The sequence below is a fragment of the Aulostomus chinensis genome, chromosome 3, assembly GCF_037954235.1.
Source record: "Aulostomus chinensis isolate RoL2024-O1b breed Wild chromosome 3, RoL_Achi_v1.0, whole genome shotgun sequence".
Taxonomy (NCBI): domain Eukaryota; kingdom Metazoa; phylum Chordata; class Actinopteri; order Syngnathiformes; family Aulostomidae; genus Aulostomus; species Aulostomus chinensis.
Window position 1 is genome coordinate 6,106,195 of NC_141322.1, and position 21,584 is coordinate 6,127,778.

General features: G+C 40.2%; 1 protein-coding gene across 1 annotated transcript; it reads left to right on the forward strand.

Moving 5' to 3' along the window:
• Window positions 1-124: 124 nt before the first annotated feature.
• LOC147267449 (chitinase-3-like protein 1) lies at window positions 125-21,045 on the forward strand. The gene is made up of 12 exons (XM_086200926.1): window positions 125-150; window positions 1,465-1,625; window positions 6,505-6,709; window positions 6,793-6,846; window positions 7,366-7,368; window positions 8,004-8,169; window positions 10,274-10,398; window positions 10,500-10,602; window positions 11,156-11,338; window positions 18,519-18,674; window positions 19,526-19,618; window positions 21,025-21,045. Exons 1-12 carry the CDS (start codon window positions 125-127, stop codon window positions 21,043-21,045), a joined length of 1,296 nt encoding a protein of 431 aa, XP_086057052.1.
• Window positions 21,046-21,584: the final 539 nt, after the last annotated feature.

The following is a 21,584-nucleotide window of genomic DNA, read 5'->3' on the forward strand; positions in this document are numbered from 1 at the left end:
ACTGCTAAACACTTGACAGTAAGTGTACATTATCAAAGGTTAGATAATGCTTAGTTAACCATTAGTGATACTTAGTTAACCGTACGTTAACAGCACAATAATGCACTGGTCCTCAAATGGGGGTATGTGTACCCCTGGGGGTACGTGGAGGTACTCCAGGGGGTACATGAAGCTTTACAAAAATATATATATATTTTTAAAAAAGCAGTAACCCTAATAATAATTAAGTCTTGAGAAATAATTATATTTTAAAAAGTTTGATAAAATACAAATGTATGTTCATACATTGAATTTTATATTCAGTATTCAATTTTAATATCCTTACAAAAACGGACTCTCCCAAAACCAAGTTAGTTGGACCCATTGATCCAGCATCACTCGTCAATAACCTGCCGTTGCCATGACAACGCACTGTAACGATGGAGATGTGGCTAAAGTGCAGCAGCAATGCGACTGAAAATACGAGAAACAAGTGAAAAAGAAGGCGAAACCAGAGCTGACGAAGTACCGGAAGTAGGCACCCAAGGCACTGTGTTTTTTTGCAGGGAGCAAATAGCCAACGCTAGCAAATCATTGCTATTAGTTGTTTAACTTTAATAAATCAGACACTGATGGCACAGCATAAGCATCTTAAAACATCACTTTTTGGACTTTATTCTATAATTACATCAAAGCTAACCTGGTGAGCCCACTAGTGTTCTGCTATTCTGTGAGGTTAGAATCAACATGATGTTCAAACATAGCGGATCCGATTGTGTATTACAGACCATTGTTGTTGTTATGTTGCGGAGAGCAGTCAGAAACATTCAGCTGAAGATGACCCTCCAGATTTACCTCAAAAGAGATCATGTTGGTTAGCATCTGATAAAGAAAGATAAAACCAGAGTAAATATTTGTCACCTCTCCAAGGTTGAGAACCCTGCGGGTTCTGATGGGACTCCAGTTTTAGTAGGACTTAACTCTTCTATTTTTGGACAAGTAAGTAACTCAATGAGTACATAATGTCATACTTCTGTTTTAATAAATATTAGAGTAAAATCAGGCATATTTCATATGTCATGGTCATTCAGTTAAATCTACTGTTACTAGCATGGGCTGATGGCTGGGGCTTGAGCTGCTGACTCTCCAACATTAGCAGGCTTAGACAAGGCCATCTACAGCACTCAGACTCTGTATGGGATGGTCATGGGTGGACTAGCATTCAAACAGAAAGTTTGACATACACTATCAACAGCTGGCAGTTGTAGGTAAGGTTATAATTATGTTCATGTGTAGTATCACCTCAGTCAGCCATGCCAGCATAGCTAATGGAAGCAATTAAAATTGCAAAACAGCAACAAACTTACTGTAATGCTCATTTGATGTCACAAACTGCTGTGTGTTATAACGTAAAATCGTCACTGGTAGGGGTGAGCAAGTACATCGTTATCTGTATCTTTATCTGTACAAACTTGTTACTTTCAGGATCCAGTACAAGCTATTACTGTTCACCTACAAGGCTATCCACGGCTCTGCTCCCAGCTACATCTGTGACCTCATACACCATCATACCCCCAGTCGCTCTCTGCGGTCAGCTGACCAGGGGCTCCTCCTGGCAGTGCCCCGCACTAAATTGAAAACCAAAGGTGATCGGGCCTTTGCAGCAGTGGCACCACGCCTCAGGAACTTGCTTCCTCAGGCGCTAAGAGCTGCCCAGTCCGCGGATAGCTTCAAAAAACAGCTAAAAACCCATATGTTTCGGCAAGCCTTCCTAACGTAGGCCTGAGGTTACATCCTCTCCAGGGCTCCATTATTCCTTTTTTTTGCACAGCTATATGGTCTTCTTATCTATTTATTGCTGGTGGAATTGCACTCACATCCAATGTTGGCCGTCCTCTGTCACAAGGCTATGGTTTTTATTAATGATGTTGTTTTGTGTTGTGTCAGTGATATCAGTCACCTGATTGTTTCTGTTTTATCTGTTTTTATTGTAAAGCACTCTGTGTATTAGTACTGCGAAGAGCGCTATACAAATAAAATTTTACTTACTTACTTTACAAACACCAAAATTATCTGTTTCTGTGTCTGTGTCTGTAATCGGAGGGGACAGGGCTTGACACAGAAATGGGTGGGGCTTAATGCAGAGGTAAGTGAGGAAATGTGTGTTATTTGTTGAATTGGTTTCCAGAAATGAACAGGGATTGATCAGACGATGATATGTTTATCATTTATTTGAATGTTATTTAAAGATATAGCTTGTTATAGCTTTATTGTTTTTTTTCTAGAATTCTGAGTGACATGGTCCAAAAATGATAACACATCAGAAATTTTATAGATCTGCATTATAATGATGAGCACAAATGAAAAGAACCTACAGGATATATAAGACAGTGATGGCTTTCAGCTGAAATGCATTTGTTTTTTAGTTTTTGTTTTGTGTTCACAATGATACTTAAGTACAATATCTGCTTGTGAGTACAGATACTTTGTTTCTTTTCAAACGCTGTTATGAATAAATTGAAATCAGACTGTAGTGAACTTTGAATTTGTGATACCTCAGAATTAGATGCATAAATAACAGTATCATCAGCATACAGATGAACATTACAATCAGAACCAATACATGGGAGATCATTAATAAAAAAATTTAAAAAAAATTAGAGGACCTAAAGTGGAACCTTGGGACAGCCTTTTCCAGAGCTAAATAATCGGATTGCATACCTTTAAATACAACACAACGACAACTGTTGCGTAAATATGCATTAAACCATAGTAAAGCTTGTCGAGATAAACCAGTGGTGTAGAGCTTGTCAAGGTGTAGGTAGTGATCAACCATGTCAAAGGCTTTGGTGAGATCAATGAAGATTGAGCAGACCCTTATCAAACACAGACGATACAATATTAGTACATTTAAGGAGAGTTTCTTTATCAGTTGTAGTAGTAGAGAAGTTTCGTCTGAAGCCAGATTGTGACAGAATATTAAAATCATTAATGTACTGAGATTACTGATTAAAAATGAGTTTCTCAAATGTTTTAGTGATTACACTTATAATAGAAATAGGTCTGAAATTATTGAGATCAAGGGGATCATCCCCTTTATGAAGTAGGGTTATTTTAGCACATTTCCAGATGGAGGGAGACACACAAGAAGACAGACACAGATTGAATAAATTTACGAGAGGATACATTAAAATATGAGTGGCAAACTCAACTGAGCTGTCAGCAGTAGTTATATGACAAAAAGTGACAGAAGTGCTACAGGGATCTGAAAAGAATGAACTACAAATAGAAGAAAAATTATCACTCAATGCTTTGGAGACTGCAAAATAATGGTTTACAATTTCATAATTGATCCTAATTGTTTTGTCGAATTTTGTTAGGTTTATTAAAAATATTATTGATTTGTTTCCAAAACTGTATACTATATATATATATATATATATATATATATATATATATATATATATATATATATACATATATATATATATATATATATATATATATATATATATATATATACACATATATATATATATATATATATATATATATATATATATATATATATATATATATCAGGATGACTCAACTGCTCTGTGTTGTTAGATCTCTCTGCTGAGGGAGCTCCTTCATCTCCAGGCTCACCGTACAGTTGAAGACGTGCTGTAGCAATGGTAACTGAGAGAGGGGTGAGTCACAAGACACACAAACGCCTGCCCATAATGAAGCAGAGAGTAAAGATATTGGTTTTTACTTCAGTGTGAAGCCTGTGGGAGTTAGAGCTGCAGCGCTTCGATGAGGACCAAGCAGAGCCCCTGCTCAGCCTGGTGAGATCAGAATCATAGAAAGACACCGAGTTTGGATTTTATATTCCTAAATTCTGATTCAATCCTTTAAATAGTTTCAAACCTGCACTTCAAATCTGAGTCCATATTGGTTTCAAGTGTGGAAGATGAACAACTGGAGGAGATGCTGTGAGTCATGTGTGACATTGTTTAATCAACTGCCATCATTCTATCAACTTTGTAGTATTCTTGAGGGTCCCTTAATATTGTGATGAATGAACGTTCAAAAATCATGACCCCTTCTACTAAACTTTCCTTTTGTTGATGAAGCTGCAATTCTCTGTTTGCTGCACCTGCTGTAAATCCATCCATCCATCCATCCATTTTCTACCGCTTATCCTGTTAAGGGTCGCGGGGGGGGGGGTGTGGGGGTGGAGCCTATCCCAGCTGCCTTCAGGCGAGAGGCGGGGTTCACCCTGGACAGGTCACCAGTCCATCACAGGGCCAACACATATAGACAGACAACCATTCACACTCACAGCCACGTGTCCGGTCAATTTAGAGTCTGGATTAACCTGGTCCCCGATTGCATGTGTTTGGAATTGATGGAGGTAACTGGAGTACCTGGAATGAACCCACGCAGACACAGGGAGAACATGCAGACTCCACACAGAAAGATCCCATAAATGAGCTGCGGCTCAAACCCAGAACCTTCTCGCTGTGGGGTGACAGTGCTGACCACTGCACCACCGTGCTGCCACCCAAAAATACCATACATTGCAAATTTATGCTAAAACAATGTTTAAAACTTAAAAAAACAACATTGATAAAAGTAATAATAATAATAAAAATAATGCTGATAATAATTATACTAATAATATATTTTATTCAATTTATCCTATCAGGGCACTCAAGGTCACCCTAACAATGGTTAAAAGGTCACAACAATATAACATTTTTACAGTGTGAGCTGAGTTCTAGTTGATATTCAAATATTGTAAACTCTGAACACCACATTCTCATGTTTCAAGGTCAAGTCTCAAGTTTAAAGTTTGTTTGTCATTCCAATCATGCAAAATACTCGTGGAGGAGCAGAATTACATTTCTAAGGATCTGGATGCAACAGAGCAATAACAAAATCACGTACTTAAAAAGAACATTACGCATAAAAGCAGTTAAAGGAGAAAAATTAGAAGGTAATGCAGGTGTAACAGGCTCTAATTATCTCTAAATTACAATCAGTGGATCCATTTCATTCTGCAAAACCTGCACCTCATCTAAAACCCTTCATTTATGTCTCTAAACTAAATATTGATGTCGATGAACATGTCAGCACCTGAGAATGAGAAGTCCTTAAGTCACAGTCCACAGAAAGGTGGTCCAAATGTTTCACTATAGTTCTCAGTAAACCAGTGCAGTTTCTTGATGTAAACTATAGCTACGATTTTATTTGTTTGTTTTCATCTTTTGGTATCACAGACTTTGAACTTTTTTTAATTAAAATTGTTCATTTTCTGATTTGTGTGAGATTTTGAGTCGCAAATGGTACAGCAGTTCTTCCCATGTCTTTGCTGCTCCTCTGTTGCCTCGGGGGAAAAAGCGTCTCACTACAGTGTGACGTGTTCTTTGTCTGGCAACTGTGTTGTTCCTGTCAAGCGCCGCAAGCAAAACTGTATCCTTATTACATCGATGGATATTAAAAGAAGCAGGGATGGTTCATAGTTGAGTTGCAAACACAGGTTTCATGTCAAAAATGCTTTAGGTGCGAATCTGGAAGTGGGACACTCAATGTCATGGGCCTGAAACTCAAAACTCCTGTGGGCTACTGGTTGCCAAGTCTTGTCACGAGGAGCCCCTTCAAGTATTCCAACAAATAAAATCCACTTATTTGATTCTACTGGCTTTTGGAATAGACAGATTGGATTGATGATGAGCCGCAGAACTAAGAGAAAACAACAAAAGAGAATATTTTCGTGATTCTACTCTTAATTAATTGACAAGACAGATGTGATGTGGACAGATGCTGATGATCGGTTGTTTGTTTTCAGTTTTTATTTTCTCATTTATATGAAAATCTAATGCTACTACGACTGATTGGGTGGTCGGATAAAGCGCTGCATTAAAGTGTTGCTGGGAGTTTGAGCTTCCTGCTTTAAATTGTTGAATCAATTAAATAATACCAGTATCACATCTTTTCTGCTCATAGTATCCTTTATTTTATTCCAAAAACAAAAAACCCTGCAGTTGACTACATTATACTCTCATGTTTCCAGATGAGTGACAAAAAAAGCACAGTCTCAGGTTTATCCATTTTTGTATTTCGTTTTAACTTGACAGGTCTATTTTGGGGTAAGTAAGTAAGTTAGTTAAAGGCATTGAAATGCATAGTAATTTGAGACAGTATATCCAACTGCAGTGACGTTATCCCACACAGCTCCAATTTTGCTGTCTGTCTGAGTGAGCTGCCATACCAAGATAGACTAACACCTGGAGCAGATCGCGAACAGCTGACATGAATGCAGGAGTAGCAAGTATGATTGGTGAGAAATCCCTTCTTTTATATTTATTTCCTTTTTAATTTAACATTTCATTCAGATCTAATGACAGTTTCACTTTTGCCTCATACAGTGGTCCTGCAACTCTTCATTCAGATTGGTGAGCAATGCAGCAATAGAAGGAGATGTTATTGAGGATATAAGAACATTTATAAGCTGTTTTATTTTCTCTCCATGAGCAGCAACCACAGCCAAACTGGTGTGTTATTTTACCAACTGGTCACAGTACAGAACTGGTGTGGGGAAATTCCTTCCAGAAAACATGGACCCCTTCATGTGTACTCACCTGGTTTATGCTTTTGCCGTCATCAACCATTCCAATGAGATCACGGAGTACGGGTCGAATGAGAGAAGCCTCTACAGATCATTCATTGAGCTCAAGAAGAAGTAATAATTGGTTCACGGAAATAATATGTAATTATGTTTTCTGTTCCGTCAGCCAGTTATTTTTCTTCTGTGTTCATGATCAGAAGCCCCCACCTGAAGACATTACTATCAGTCCGAGAGGAAAGCGCTGGATCTTGGTGAGTGGAATAATAATTAAAACTCCTATATAAAAAGTAAAATACAGAATGCATAAATACATAAATAACCAGTGTGCAGAAGTGCAAGAGTGCACAGCAATAACTGACATCTGGAGCTCAGAGGTGTCTGATGGCAGGAAAGAGTTTCTGCTGACCCCGCACAAACCTCAGTAAACCATGACTGATTGAGTGATTTATTAAAATACTCTCCACTACACTTTAAGTAACATGTCCACGACTTTCCAGGGCTAATTTTGGTTGCCAGTCTTTACTAAATCCTGACAGAAATGTTCTTTAATCCTGACACACACTGGCTGTATCTGAGATGTGAAATACGAGCATCAGGCACTGCTGTCAATAATAACTGTGATCAGTTGACACTGAACAGGGTGATGTTCATGTCCCTATTTCTTCGACAGTTCTGTTCTTTTGTCATCATGCGGCGGTCCTTTAGGCATTTAGAATGCCAGGTTCTCTGTAGAAACAATTGTTTGTTTTAAGTGGCAAGAGTGAATGAAGTCAGTGTGCTTGGTTATTAACTCTGATACACACTGCTGATGGAACACATCTGCAAGGGGTTTCAGGCTTAAATGCTAAATTCCATGTCCTGTTAATCCACAATCTACAATCCATCCATCCATCCATCCTCGTCTTCCGCTTATTCCTTACTAGTAAGGGTCGCAGGGGGGCTGGAGCCTATCCCAGCATCTACGGGCAAGAGGCAGGGTACACCCTGGACAGGTCGCCAGTCCATCGCTGTGGCAACATACAGAGACGAACAACCATTCACACTCACATTCATACCTACGGTCAATTTAGAGAATCCAATCAGCCTAGTCCCCAAATTGCATGTCTTTGGACGGTGGGAAGAAGCCGGAGTACCCGGAGAGAACCCACGCAGGCACGGGGAGAACATGCAAACTCCACACAGAAAGATCCCGTGCCTGAGCCGGGACCTTCTTGCTGTGAGGCCACAGTGCTAACCACTGCACCACCGTGCAGCCCCAATCTACAATCTATCATTGTTATTTGATCCCAGTGTCAAAGATTCAGTGACATCTAGTGGTCACAGTGGACATTGCAGCTCATGTTAAAACATAGGAAATAGGAAGGCATTGTTCAGTCTTCATAATAGTAACAAACATCATCCACTGCAGGTTTTCCCTCATGGGCTTGACTCCAGCCAACCGTCAGACATTCATCCAGTCTACTATCAAGTTTCTGAGGGCTCATGGATTTGATGGTCTTGATCTGGACTGGAGGTACCCAGGAGTTTACAGAAGTCCTCCAGAGGAAAAACTATGGTTCACACTGCTCTGCAAGGTACAGTGGATGGTGGCATTATTACCTTTACTCATCGTGAAATACCAGCAAGAGAGGTAGTGTTGTTGTTTTTTTTTTAATCTCGTGGAAGGTACCCCAACTGGTAGGTACAATTGTACAAAGGCATTTTTGTCAGGTTTTGACTTAGAACACAGATAAAGACATTGATGGACCACCTAATGAGAGACACCAAAATTTGGGGAAAAATAATTTTCATCATGTTATTGACTTATGAAATGACCTGTAAGAGTTGAAGACACCACAAAATGTACTCTTACATTAAAGTTCATAAGGAAAGCTGCACTTTTAGAGCAACCTTTTCTATAACGGAATAAAGAAAAACAGATATAAAAATAAAACTTTTTAACATATTTTTGTATGTTGTGACCCTCCATCCTTTATACTCAGGAAGAGTTAGACCATTTACCAATAGAGCAGCCTTTATCCTTAAGGAATTAATATATTTGCTTGCTGCTGTGTCTGTCATTCTCTGAATTACCTGAGGGAGTGCAGGGAGTTCTCTCTTCTGTGCTGGTTTTGTTTTTTGAAAGTTGAACCAGTTCCTCTTGGTTAATTTTATATTATATTACATACCAGTGGGGTTTTTTTTGTTATTCAGAGTTATGAGGTATCATTTATAAAACTTAACTTGTGTTGATTTTTGCAATTTAATACTGTTCCCTTTATTTCTTGCAGACAAAGGTTTGCGCCTCAGTGACATACCTGAAATTTATCTGAATTACATAATCCATCACGGAGCTAAGTGTCATAGTTTAACACTACTGTGCGTGACACTGCATTTGCTCCAACTGTTAAAATTCTTTACCTAAAATGTGTGCTGAAGTAAAACTGCATTAACTCCAATTTAAAAATTCAAGTAAAGCAGTGGCTCTACTCTGAGCTCCTCCTGGATGGCAGAGCTTCTCACCCTGTAAATGAGAGCCCAGCCACCCTCTGGAAGAAGCTCATTTCGGCTGCTTGTACCAACGATCTTGTTCTTTCAGTCATCACCCAAAGCTCGTGATCATAGCTGAGGGTAGGAATGTAGACTGACTGGTAAAATGAGAGCTTTGCCTTTGGGCTTAGCTCCCTCTTCAACACAACAGACAGATGCAAAGGTTATGAACAGAATTGGTGAAGAAAGGCAACCCTGGCAGAGCCCACCCTCACCAGAAATGAGTCTGACTTACTGCCAACAATGTACCTTGCTCTGGCACCTGTCATACAGGGAGCAACCCGCCTGAATCTGGCGGTCCAATACCCCACATTCCTACTCCCCCCACAAGATTCCTCAAAGGACACTGTCGAATGTCCTCTCCAAGTCCACAAAACACATGTAGACTGGTAGGACAAACTCCATTACCTTCAAAGACCCTGCTGAGAGTGTAGAGCTGGTCCACAGTTCCACCGCCAGGATGAAAACCTCTTCCTGGATCCAAGGTTCAACTATCCGATGCACCCTCCTCGATAGACCTTACCAGGAAGGCTGAGGAGTGTCATCCCATGATAGTTTGAACACACCCTTCGGTCCCCCTTCTTAACATCTCAAGTTGAGGTCAGCACCACACCACCTGCACCATACATGGTGTTGACATTGTGTTGCTTCCCTCTCCTGAGATGGCGGATGGTGGTCCAGAATCTCTTTGAAGCCATTCGGTCTCTATGCTCTATCCAAACTCCTCCCATATCTGAGTTTTGCTTCAAGGACCACCAAAGCTGCACACCATTTGGCCTGCTGGTACCTGTCAGCTGCCTCCGAAATCCCAAGGGCCAAAAAGGCCTGATAGAACTCCTTCTTCAGCTTGATGGCATCCCTCAACACTGGTGTCTACCAATGGGTTCTGGGATTACTGCCATGACAGGCAATCACCACCAGCCAAAAAATAAATTGTCACTGACCTACTGTAACAGTAACGCACTGAATTATCACATATGCATGGGTCTCCATCAGATTCTATCATGATATATTGTGGCATGAAATCAACATGAAGGACTTGAATGAATATCATTACAGCACTGTCACTAAGTTATTTCCTTGCGCAGCGCTAGAAACCATACTGGTACCTGTTCTTGTACTTCTTGTTGATCCATGGTGGACTTGTAGGAGCTGAGGAAAGCCTATGAAGCAGAGAGTGAAGGACAGAAGAACACACAGCTGATTCTCTCTGCCACTGTAACAGCGGGAACAAAACTCATCGATACAGGATATGAAATCTCGGAGATGTCAAAGTGAGATTCACATTCATGTCAGCTTTGCACCAATACGCTGTCAATGAGATGATCATTCTATCTAATAAATAACGCATTTCTATCTCCTTTTCTCTGGTTAGGTACCTGGACTTCGTAAGTGTGAAGACATTTGACCTCCATGCTGGTGAAGATGGAGTGACAGTCCACCACAGTCCACTGTACAATGAGAACAGTGCTAACATAGTAATTATTCAATTTTTAATTCAAGATGTACCTTCCATGTACTCGTCAAACCTGTACGATACTGATACAAATAATCACTATTATTGTTTTTACGTGCATAAATGGCATTAGCTGGGATCACATGAAAGGTTTCAATAATTACTGCAGCCAGTCCAGCGTGTTTGTCATCACATCTTCTTCACATGTAGTTCAGTTTGGACCACCACCTTGATCCTGGTCAACAAATATTTTAAGCAGCTTAAATATTTTCATAAACGCATTTATTTTGGTGTGTTATGGAGAGAAGAACAAGCTCAGATCACATTTACATTTTCACAACAGTTCCCCTCTTGATGATGTTTTTCAGTTCATTTGACATTTTTAAAGGATTTTGTAACCAAACCTGCAACAGCATCAGTAACCCCCTTACAGAAACTCAACACAGGACACCACTTTTAAGAAAAAAAACAAACAAGCTCAGGATCTGTTCTTTGATAGTTATCATAATCTCACCAACCAGATAATAATTCACCACCAAAATTCAATTAACAATTCTCCACTTCTGTCCTGCAAGGATTCTGTTATTCAGTACTGGATGGAGCGAGGTGCTCCGGCCAAAAAGTTGCTGCTGGGATTCCCCACCCACGCCCGTGCCTTTACACTCTCTACCACGGCCACAGGTCTGGGTGCTCCAGTGAGTGGTCCTGCCACCCCGGGGCCCTTCACCCAGCAGAGTGGCCTCTGGTCTTACTATGAGGTAAGACAATATGTATAAATTAATTCCAGTAACTTGAAATGAAGCACACATAATGTAAGAAGCCAAATCAAGACTTCTGATCACACAAAGTTTATTTTATGAAAGAGAGTTTTAAAATGGATATTTTTTGTGCCTGTGTCCATATTTCTGCATGTCTTGTGCCTGAACTGGGTATTTTTATTGTTCATGACACACTTTTTTGTTTTATTTATCTATTTACTTACATCATTTACTATTTACATGAATTTAATGCAACAGTGCTTGGGAAACGGTGAGGCTGATCCAGATCATTTCCAATTCTACAAATTTGTTTATTGATGAAAGTAAATGACACACATGGATGCACAGATTTAAATCAACTTACCCAAAAATGATTAACTACTGTAACAAGCCATCACCTCAAATCCTGCCAGCTTGTCACCTCTTCCCATCCATCATCTATGTTGGATCAGTGAATCATGGGTTAATCTGGGCCACCATGCTACAAAATCTGTCAGAATGCATTTGACCAAAAGCATCAGAAAGAGGCATGCACCAGCCATGGAAATGGCATGGAGGACCAAACATTTTCATGCTCATTTCACTCTTGATGCATCTGAATGTGGAGAAAGAGTGTACTACATGTTTTGGTGCATATAGGCACCCTTTGTAGAGGAACACCTTCCCCAGTACTGGCTATTTTTCAGGTTATTATTGTCATGGTATGAAGAATGGAGGCAGGAGACTCAGCAGAGGCAGGATGGATATTAGTTATAATGTGATTTATTAATCCAGCAATAAATAAATAAAAACTTTAAAAACAAATAGACTCAGGAAACACAGTGACCCACAGGCAAAACAGAAAAGATTAATAACAACAGTTCTCATAAAGGACTGACTGAAATATAAACTTAACTAATCACACAGGTGAGAGAACACGAGGGCAGGAACAGAGCTGTAGCCGATGAGCACTAATGAACAACCGAGACACAGGAAACCTGATCATGTGTTCCCAGTGCTGGCTTATTAAAACTGCTTATTAGAATTCCGTATTACTGAGACAAAAAACTGCAAACACAGAATAATCACAATGACACATATATGTATGTTGATGTTTCTATGCCAGACGTGTTCATTCCTGAAGGGCACGTCAGTTCATTGGGCTGACAGTCAGAAAGTTCCCTTTGCTGTCAAAGGTAATCAATGGGTTGGCTTCGATAACCAGAGGAGCTACGATGGCAAGGTATGAACCAGTGTCTGCTGTGGAAGTGTTCATATTTTGACCAGAATTTAAGCATGTGCATCCAACTGAGTGAACTCTGTCTGTCAGGTGGATTATCTTAGGAGCATGCAGTTGGGAGGAGCTGCTGTGTGGACACTGGATATGGATGATTTCTCTGGACAATTCTGTGAACAGGGCAAATTCCCACTTATATCACATCTAAAATCCAAACTTGAAGGTGAGGCTACTGCAGTGAGCACACACTCATTCAAGATTCAATAGTTGCCGTTTTGATTAAAGATTAATACGACACAAATATATCAAAAACCCACAAGCAGTGGGTCTTTAGGTCAAAGAAATATGCAACATTGTCTAGTGCATGAAAAGACCTGCTAGGAGACTGATGAGAGGAGTTAGAGGTCCTCACTACCTTAGGATATTAGCAGTAATAAAACAGATGGTTCCGCTCTTGATACTCCCCTTTTCCTGAGCACAGGTAGCAGAAAATACATTATTGGATCATAATTGGAATTTTCAATATTTTTTAAGCTCTTTCCTATCCATACCACACTGACAATATTAGAAAACTGTCTATTCTGACTACAGAAATAATACATCCCTGCCAGTGATACCCCAAATGTTCCTAAATTGTTGCATTATCACAATATGGTTAACATTGATATTCCATTTGAGAGCATAATAAAATGGTGGCTTACAAGCATTTGAAGTTTTCTTCTCCTGAGGTGATTTGCAGGAGCTCCCTCTGGAGATGGCACTATCCAGTTTCATCCCATTCTGGCACCTGTTCCTCAGTAGATTCCATCTTCTCTCCCAACTCATGTGGAAAGCCTCTCACAATTGTAGGGTCCAATCGCTATGGATTTATTGCACAAAGACTTGAAAAGGCTGTGAAGTTGTAGGCTGGATAATACAGCATCTGAGAGGGATACTTTAAGACTTAAAATTATGGTGTGTGAATATAAAGCCATGACTTCATGTAAAGTAAGAGTTCTTTAGACATTAGTCTTTTCTGTTCTTTTAATATATTTGCTGTCAATCATTTAGTTTGCTTGTATTTATTTATGTTTTTTTTTTTTTTTAAATCATGTCACTATCCTGGCACCAGAGTTTGCCACTTGGGGCACTGTTGTGTAAGTGGGAGATATCTGAGAAACCAGAACGTGGACTCATTTATTTCCTCATACAAGCACCTGACACATGAAATATATTCACCCTGGACCAGACAGGGTACTTTTACTGTAGAGTAACTGGTGAATATAAACCAGTTACTCTATTGCAAAATAAAGCTAATGTGGTAACAATTTACTGGAAACGATGACTAAATTTTATTTGAAACACGTTATATTTCTCTTTTACAGCCTAAAAGTAATATATTATTAACCTCCAACACTAAACAAGACATCTAAGTCTTGTTACTACTCCCCATGGCAACTAAGCAGAACTTTACATCTTAAAATGGTGGAGTACACCTATGACATCTAAATTCTGTCTCTCATTCTTTCTGACTTAAAGAGTGGACACTTCCTACTGTGTCCTTACCTTCAACCTCTGCCTCTGAAAAGACACAACCTACACAAGAGCACGTGACCCCAGCCGGCATCACGACAGTAACGCCAGACTACAGCTGCTCCCTGAACATCACAGTTGTGTACACTGACAGTGGATTCTGCACACACAGAGCTGATGGACTCTATGCCAGATCAGACAATCCAAAGCTATTCTATAGATGTGAGCAGTGGAAAACATACCTCACAAGGTGCCACACTCTGGAGCACAGCAGAGGAGTGCCAACTATACCATCAAAGAATGTATGTATGGTGAGCCTTTTACTTGCCTTGCTTGCTAGTTTTTTATGTATGTGGAGCAGCATGTGATTTTGCTTTTATGGACCAACTTTAAAGTAAATGTAGCTCCTGCTTGACTGTGAAAAAAGCCCTTGCTGTAATTTTTACATTATAGACATTTATTTTTTTTGTCTAGCCTTTGATTCAGGAAAAATGGGACTTGAAAACCTAAAACAAACTGAACAATTGATGATTTTGTTTTTACTGGATTTTGCACCGAAATTTGCTGATAGTGTTTAAAAGGCATAAATACCAAATACCCTAGAATTGCAAATACTGCGTCAATCCCTCACATTAAGAAGAAAAAAGTGCAGCCCACATTTCTCCCTTGGTGCTATCAGTGTGTTGCCTTAGATCAAGTATGAAATCCTGAGTTGCGCAAATGTCTCCCTGTTAAAGCTACAATGCACTTCAGTGGCTTCCATTTTTGTCCACAGTTCTTACACAACTGTTGGGACACGATTGCCTAATGAGCCTTCTACATCATTACATGCTTCAAACAGGCCACCTCTTTAGCATCTTTAAAGTCTTTTCTGAAAACATTTCTTTATCAGAAAGCATTCTTGAAAAGTTAATAAGTGACAGTTTTATCTCTATTATCGTGAATAAATTGGGATATTTTAATTTATTTTATTCTAATATTTTCATATTGTTATCATGGCTGTTGTGTCATTATTGACTATGATTTTATCTGTTCTTTTTCATTTTATTACATTTTATTAAAGCACTCCATAACTTTTTTTTAGATAACTGCCATATAAATAATGCTATGTAATCATTATCAGCCTACTGTTGCAGTTGTAAATAAATTGTTGGATAAATTCTTTGACTATCACAAGACTACCGTGAAATGTTTTATTATGCTATTAGAATGTCATCCATTTGGCAAATAAAGAAGAGACACACAATTCCATCCATCCATCCATCCATCCATTCTCTACTGCTTATCCTGGTAAGGGTCGCTGGGGGGCTGGAGCCTATCCCAGCTGCCTTCCTGCGAGAGGCGGGGTTCACCGTGGACGGGACGCCAGTCCATGGCAGGGCCAACACATATAGACAGACAACCATTCACTCGCACAGTCACAGTTTAGAGTATCTGATTAACCTCGTCCCCTCTTGCATGTCTTTGGCCTGTGGGAGGAAGCTGGAGCACCCAGAGAGAAACCATGCAGGCACAGGCAGGACATGCAGACTCCACACAGAGAGACCCCGTGCTTGAGCTGGGGCTTTTACCCCGGAACTTTCTCCCTGTGAGGAGATAGTACGAACCACTGCACCACTGTGCTGCCCCACAGTTTAGTTATTAATCCATTTTCAATTTAGCAGAGGGTTAACAGAAAGTTCAGCCAGTGTGTGTCTCTGGTGTGTATGTTCTGCCCATTGAGCATGTGCAGTTGAATATGCATGCTCATGGCAGCCAGGAATATTGACACATACATTAAAATTGGACCAGTCTGGTTTAACTGCTCCTACATTGTCACAAAAAAAAAAAAATCATTCAAACATAATCATCACCAAACCCTATTTAACACCTTTTAATGCTGTAAACATTGTCTCCAACATGTGGACGAGTGGCCGGGAAAGTAGCTGGGGCTTACAGACTCCTAACCAGTCTGGCAGAGTCTGGTGTGCAGGGAAGGTGCTGTCATAGTTGAATGAGATGAATCACAAAAGCTTTCCCAAGCTCTCCCAGGAAGACTTACTTTTGAAGCATTTCTCCCAATTCTAGGCTGGGCTGATTGCCATCCAATCCATCCATCCATTTTCTTCCGCTTACCCTGTTAAGGGTTGCGGGGGGGTTAGAGACTATCCCAGCTGCCCTCGGCGAGAGGTGGAGTACACCCTAGAAGGATGGATGGAGGATTCCTTTTCACTGTGGTGCTGACAGTATCGTATTTGTGCAGCGTGCTCATCAGGATGACATTTCCATTCTTCTCGGGAACATATGATAGAAGACTATGTCTTAGTGGGAAGAAATTTTGATGACAGTGCCCCTCTCTCTGGTTGACAACAGCCAAGGGGGAAGCTCAGGCTTGTTCTTTCACTCTGTCCTCAATATGGTGAACTTTTTTTTCAGCAGCTCCTGACCAAGTGCAAATGATGTGTAAAGTTATCATGTAATATAACGCCCCCTGAGACCAGCTGCTAGTCCAGTACAACACAAATGTACTGGCTTTTTCTGGCCTTCCATCAATAGGTTTCCCTGTGTAGACCTGCATATTCTAGGCATAGCTGCCCCTGGCATCACATGCTGACCAGATCTTGAGTCCATACTTGCCTGGTTTGCTTGGCATGCTTGATGCTTAATGCTTGAAGGGATAGTAGGCTCTTAAAGGGACCAAGCAAATATCGACTGTCACCTCAGGGCAAGGATTGTGCATCGGTGGTAGGGGATTTATTTTATTTAGAAAACTTATACATATTATACATATGTCATGTTAATGTACAGGATATCATGGATGGGGGGGGGGTGGTTGGTTAGGTGGGTCAGCCCCAGAACTGGTAACAAGAGGAGCGACGAGAGGACCTGAAAGGCAGAAGAGCAGGTAAATAGTGAGGGTCAACATATACAGACACTGCCTGCAACAGATGTTTCAATGGTGGTAGTTTTTTCCAACCAGCTGATGCATTGTAAATATTTGCTTCATATTGTAGCCTACTCTTGAACTGGTGTATCATTTCGAGATGGGACTTCTCGTAGGCGGCGGAAATACACTGCTTAATTGTCCCTCATTGACAACAGTGACAACAGTGCGTCTTGGTGCAGCGTGATGTGCCCCGGTGTCTCTCAGTGGGAGAGAGCAGAGACCTTTCTACTGCACATATTACACTTAATGGCCATTTATACCTTACCACACAACGGCATATTAAAAAGCTGAACTATCGCCTTTACAGTCTGTGTGTTGCCCATTCAAACCTCTACCCATTCAATAGCATTAGAAAAAAACATTGTTGACTAGTTGCTAACCTTAAAACCAGCAGTCAGACACAGTCATGCATGCTGACTAATCTTGTACAAACCACACCGCAAACACATTTCAGGGCAAACCCTTCTTACCGGCAGTTCTACGTTTTAGATCAGTTATGTTTGTTTCTCCATGCAGCGATTTGTCCGGGCAATGAAAAAGCTGTGGTGCCGCCAGGGACAGATTCAAACTTTCGTTTCAAGTAACGGCACGTAACACAGACGCACGCCGAATACAAGTGAGGTGGAATATTTCATCATTTCATAAATTACCATTTGCATTTGCACTATACACAGCAATAGCTGTACGTAAATAGCTTACCTTAATTTCTGCAGCTCGACAGCAGCAGGAGCAAGAGGAAGATATCAGTCCAGTTTGTAGAGTTCACTGTACCGCTTGCTCAAAAACGTGGTCTAACACATGAACAATTTGGAGCACAGGACTCACGGCTTTGGCATATCTTTTACCCTATTATCTATATTTTTTACTGTTAACGAATACGTAAAATTTACCCATTACTTTGTAATTCCTTGGCTGCCTGCAATAATGGCTGCACGGTGGTGCAGTGGTTCGCACTGTTGCCTCACAGCAGGAAGGTTCCGGGTTGAAGTCCCAGCTCTGGCACGAGATCTTTCTGTGTGGAGTTTGCATGTTCTCCTTGTGCCTGCGTGGGTTCTCTCTGGGCACTCCGGCATCTTTCCACCATCCAAAGAATGTCGGAAAGCGGTGCCGTCACCGGCGATGGACATCAGCAAGCAAGATTCAGACTACCGTAGCTCCTCGACCGTTTGCGTTATCAACGTAATTCAAACGGATTTTGGAAGCTGAGAAGCAGAGGTATGGTACATGAGAGACGTTATTAGGAAAAGTTTGGAGTGGTTAGTGGATCATTTTGGCACTTTTAAATGTACAGCCACTGGTCCTCTGTGTAACGAATGGGAACTAGCAACAGGGCTAACAGCTAGACTGGGCTGGACCCCCCAAAGAACGGGCTTTAGGGGACTTTTCAAAACTCAGGTATGTATCATCTGACATTACTCTCTGGAAGGGTTTGATCGAGCATATTTTAAAATAAGTTGGTGTTTTCCTTTAAAAATGTACAAATCTTCCTCTGTATTTAGTTTTAATCTTGTTTCAAATGTGCCTAGGTGAGTGCAGAATTCACATGCATTACAACCATCCCGCTCATCCCGAAGTTTATGTCGAAGCTGGATCATTACATGGACAGGTTATCCAGTGTGTTCCGCAAGAAAGGAGGAGCAGCGGGACGCAACATCACAAACATTATGGCTGTCATTGACCAGGTGTGTGAATAGTTAATTGTATATTATTACATGGCTCTACATAATGCTGCTCTCCTGATTGGTCCATTGGAGAGTGGAGGCTCCTTCCACATCATAGGGCTGAAAATCAAACCTTCCGATCAGAGTCTGACCAAACGTCACAGCTCTCCGCTTGTCTCAATGGTGATGCAAGTCGGCTACACAAACGCACCCCATAATCTCTTGTTTATGTCATATTTTAAGTGGTATTTTGAGCAGCATTATGTTTCAAATTAATTATTTCACTCGTAACTGTGTAATAAGCAGGATAATTTTAGATGGCCGGTTGTTATGGAGGAACAAACCCCTTCAGGATATATGAAACCCCATGTTGGGGTTCCATATATCCGGAAGCGGTTTATGTTTTGTTTTTTTTAAAGGAATTAGAGGCATGATTAAGAAATGAGACTTGATTGCGACACAGCCTCGGTAAGTGTAAATGCAGCCGGCACATGGGAGCAAGGGTGAAGTCTAACCCTAACAGTTGTAATCTCTTAAATTTTATAATGCAGACAAAACCCTGCACTCTCCTGTTACCGCAGTAACACTGTATTGCAGTCATTGTCATTGTCCATGGAGTGGACCGCTGGTATCATTAATTCCTTTTGATACAGTTTGTTTTGATATTACATGTTTTATCTAGTTTGAGTCCACCGCTATCTGCCAGCACGTTAAGGGAGCTTTGTTTTGACACTTAGACCGAACGAAAGGCCTGTATTCTAGGGCAAAAACGCTTTAATATACACACAAAATGTTATCAGTATAGTAGATATGCCTTTGTGTGTATTACTTTCTGGGATTCTTGTCAGTGTATTTCCTGTTGTGTTTTGCAGAATGACTCCATGACAACAAGGAGAGCTTGCAGCCTCCAGGCTGTAGCTGTGTATCTCAATGAAGACCCTGAAAAGTTCGTGAAGGAGTATAATGTAAGTGTATTGATTTTTTTAAACCTATATTTTCATTTCCTTGCCAACATGTAATGCTTCTGTGATGAAGGGGAGGTATTGACTCTTATCTCCACGTTCACTGTGCATACAAATACCGTAGAGCAGGGATACTCAAATATGTTTGTTGAAGGGCCACAATTTTTCTGAACAGACATCATGGTGGCCGTACATTAAAATAGGCCTTGATTGAAATTAAAATCACCTTTTTTTGCCTAATAGTCATGGTTCCCATGTGGTCTTAAAAAGTGCTAAAAGTCTAAAATCCCAATTTAAGGCCCTTAAAGTCTAACATTTTAGTGTTAGGTCTTAAAAATGAGGTGGCAAGTCTTGAATTGACATTTTAGGTCTATGGTGTTAAATGTTTTGTGGGAGTGTTTTGTGTGTTTGGACCAACCATTTCATTGATGACCAAAAGCTATCATATGGTGCCACGAAAAGCTCTAAAATTTCATTCAAAAAGTCTTTTTAAAAAAGTCTTAAAATGTCTTTTATTTTACTTGTTGAAACTTGTAGGAACACTGAATAATTTGGTTGGTTATTCTTTTATAAAATATTTGATTATACTTTGAAGCACATCATTTTCATGCATATTTGGGGTTTTGTAATGAAAGATTTTGACATATGACTTACATATGCACTGCAAACTGTCCTGAAACATATCTCTACATCTTGGAGGTATGCTTGGGCGATAGGACGAATGTATCACCAGTGGACCACCGGCTAAGTCCGTCACGTTTGATTTAATTTTTGACAATTGCCTGCCCCCCCCCCCTACCAAATTAATGGTCTGCCTCCACAGAATTCAACTCTATTTCACATGGAGCACAATTCTAAGTGTGTCTAAATTGCATTTGGCTGCTGTGTAGGCTAAATTATTCACTCTGATTTCCGACGGGTCTGACAAAAAGCTCTTCCCTCATATTGCAAGAGCCGACACCTGCACTCCGCACAAGTGTCATAACTACCGAATATATCATTAACCGCAAATTTAAAGGGATGACGTGGTCATTTTGAATTTTTCACTTTTCATGTTTTTTGTTTTTTGTTTTTTATTAGTCCAGCTCACTGGAGCTGTGGTTTGACTTTATTGCAGTAACTGTGCTACTGTTTGTATTTTATTGTTATCGTGATTGTTCTGTGTATACCAATAGGTATTTGAGTCAGTAAGCCACCCCTTAAAGCCACTGTTAATAAGATTCTAGTAAAGGCTATGCAATTCAATATTTTAAATAATTTGCTTGAGGCCATGGTTGGAGCTAAAAGTGGGTTCGAGCTCCAAAATGTTTTATTGGAAACTTATTAGAACTTGGTCTTTGGAAGTACCTGCTGCATGTTGTGGTCTGGGTTGCCTCAATTGTTTTTGTTTTTTTTGTTTTTTTATGCAGCTCACTGGAGCTGTGGTTTGACTGGCTGTTGTGTACACCAGTAGGTGTTTGAGTCAGTAAACCACCCATTATAGCCACTGTGAACATGATTTTGGTAAAGGCTATGCAATTCTATAGTTGTAACATTTGCTTGAGGCCATGGTTGGAGCTAAAAGTGAATTTGGGCTCCAAAATGTTTTATTGGCAACTTAGTAGACCTTGTACTTTGGAAGGATCTTTTGATACAGTGTTTTGCACATCTTGAAAGTGCTGCTTTGAGAAATTTTGCACTGTATACATTGCAGCCTCGTTCATTTTGTCAGATATGTATGTCGATTGAACTTAGCTTTGTAAGTCATCAGTTTAAAACAAAAGGTGGAAAAATAGAATTTAGATTCATTGTTGACTGATCATTTTAACTATTTCTTTATATATTTATTGAACTTGGGTTTGCAAGTCATCAATTGGGGGGAAAAAGCGGGAGTGGTACAGAAAAAATATTTGCGGTGACTATAGGTTCACACATTTTTCGTAAACCAAGGCAAGGGTTAAACACAACAGAGTTTGACTGTAACAAAGGT

Bases quoted from the DNA above. Each gene is read 5' to 3' on its own strand.
- LOC147267449 (XM_086200926.1), top strand. From the start codon at position 125: ATGTGTACCCCTGGGGGTACGTGGAG. The intron at 151-1,464 runs GTACTCCAGGGG...TGTTACTTTCAG, and splicing joins ACCCCTGGGGGTACGTGGAG to GATCCAGTACAAGCTATTAC. The intron at 1,626-6,504 runs GTGATCGGGCCT...CTCCATGAGCAG, and splicing joins CACTAAATTGAAAACCAAAG to CAACCACAGCCAAACTGGTG.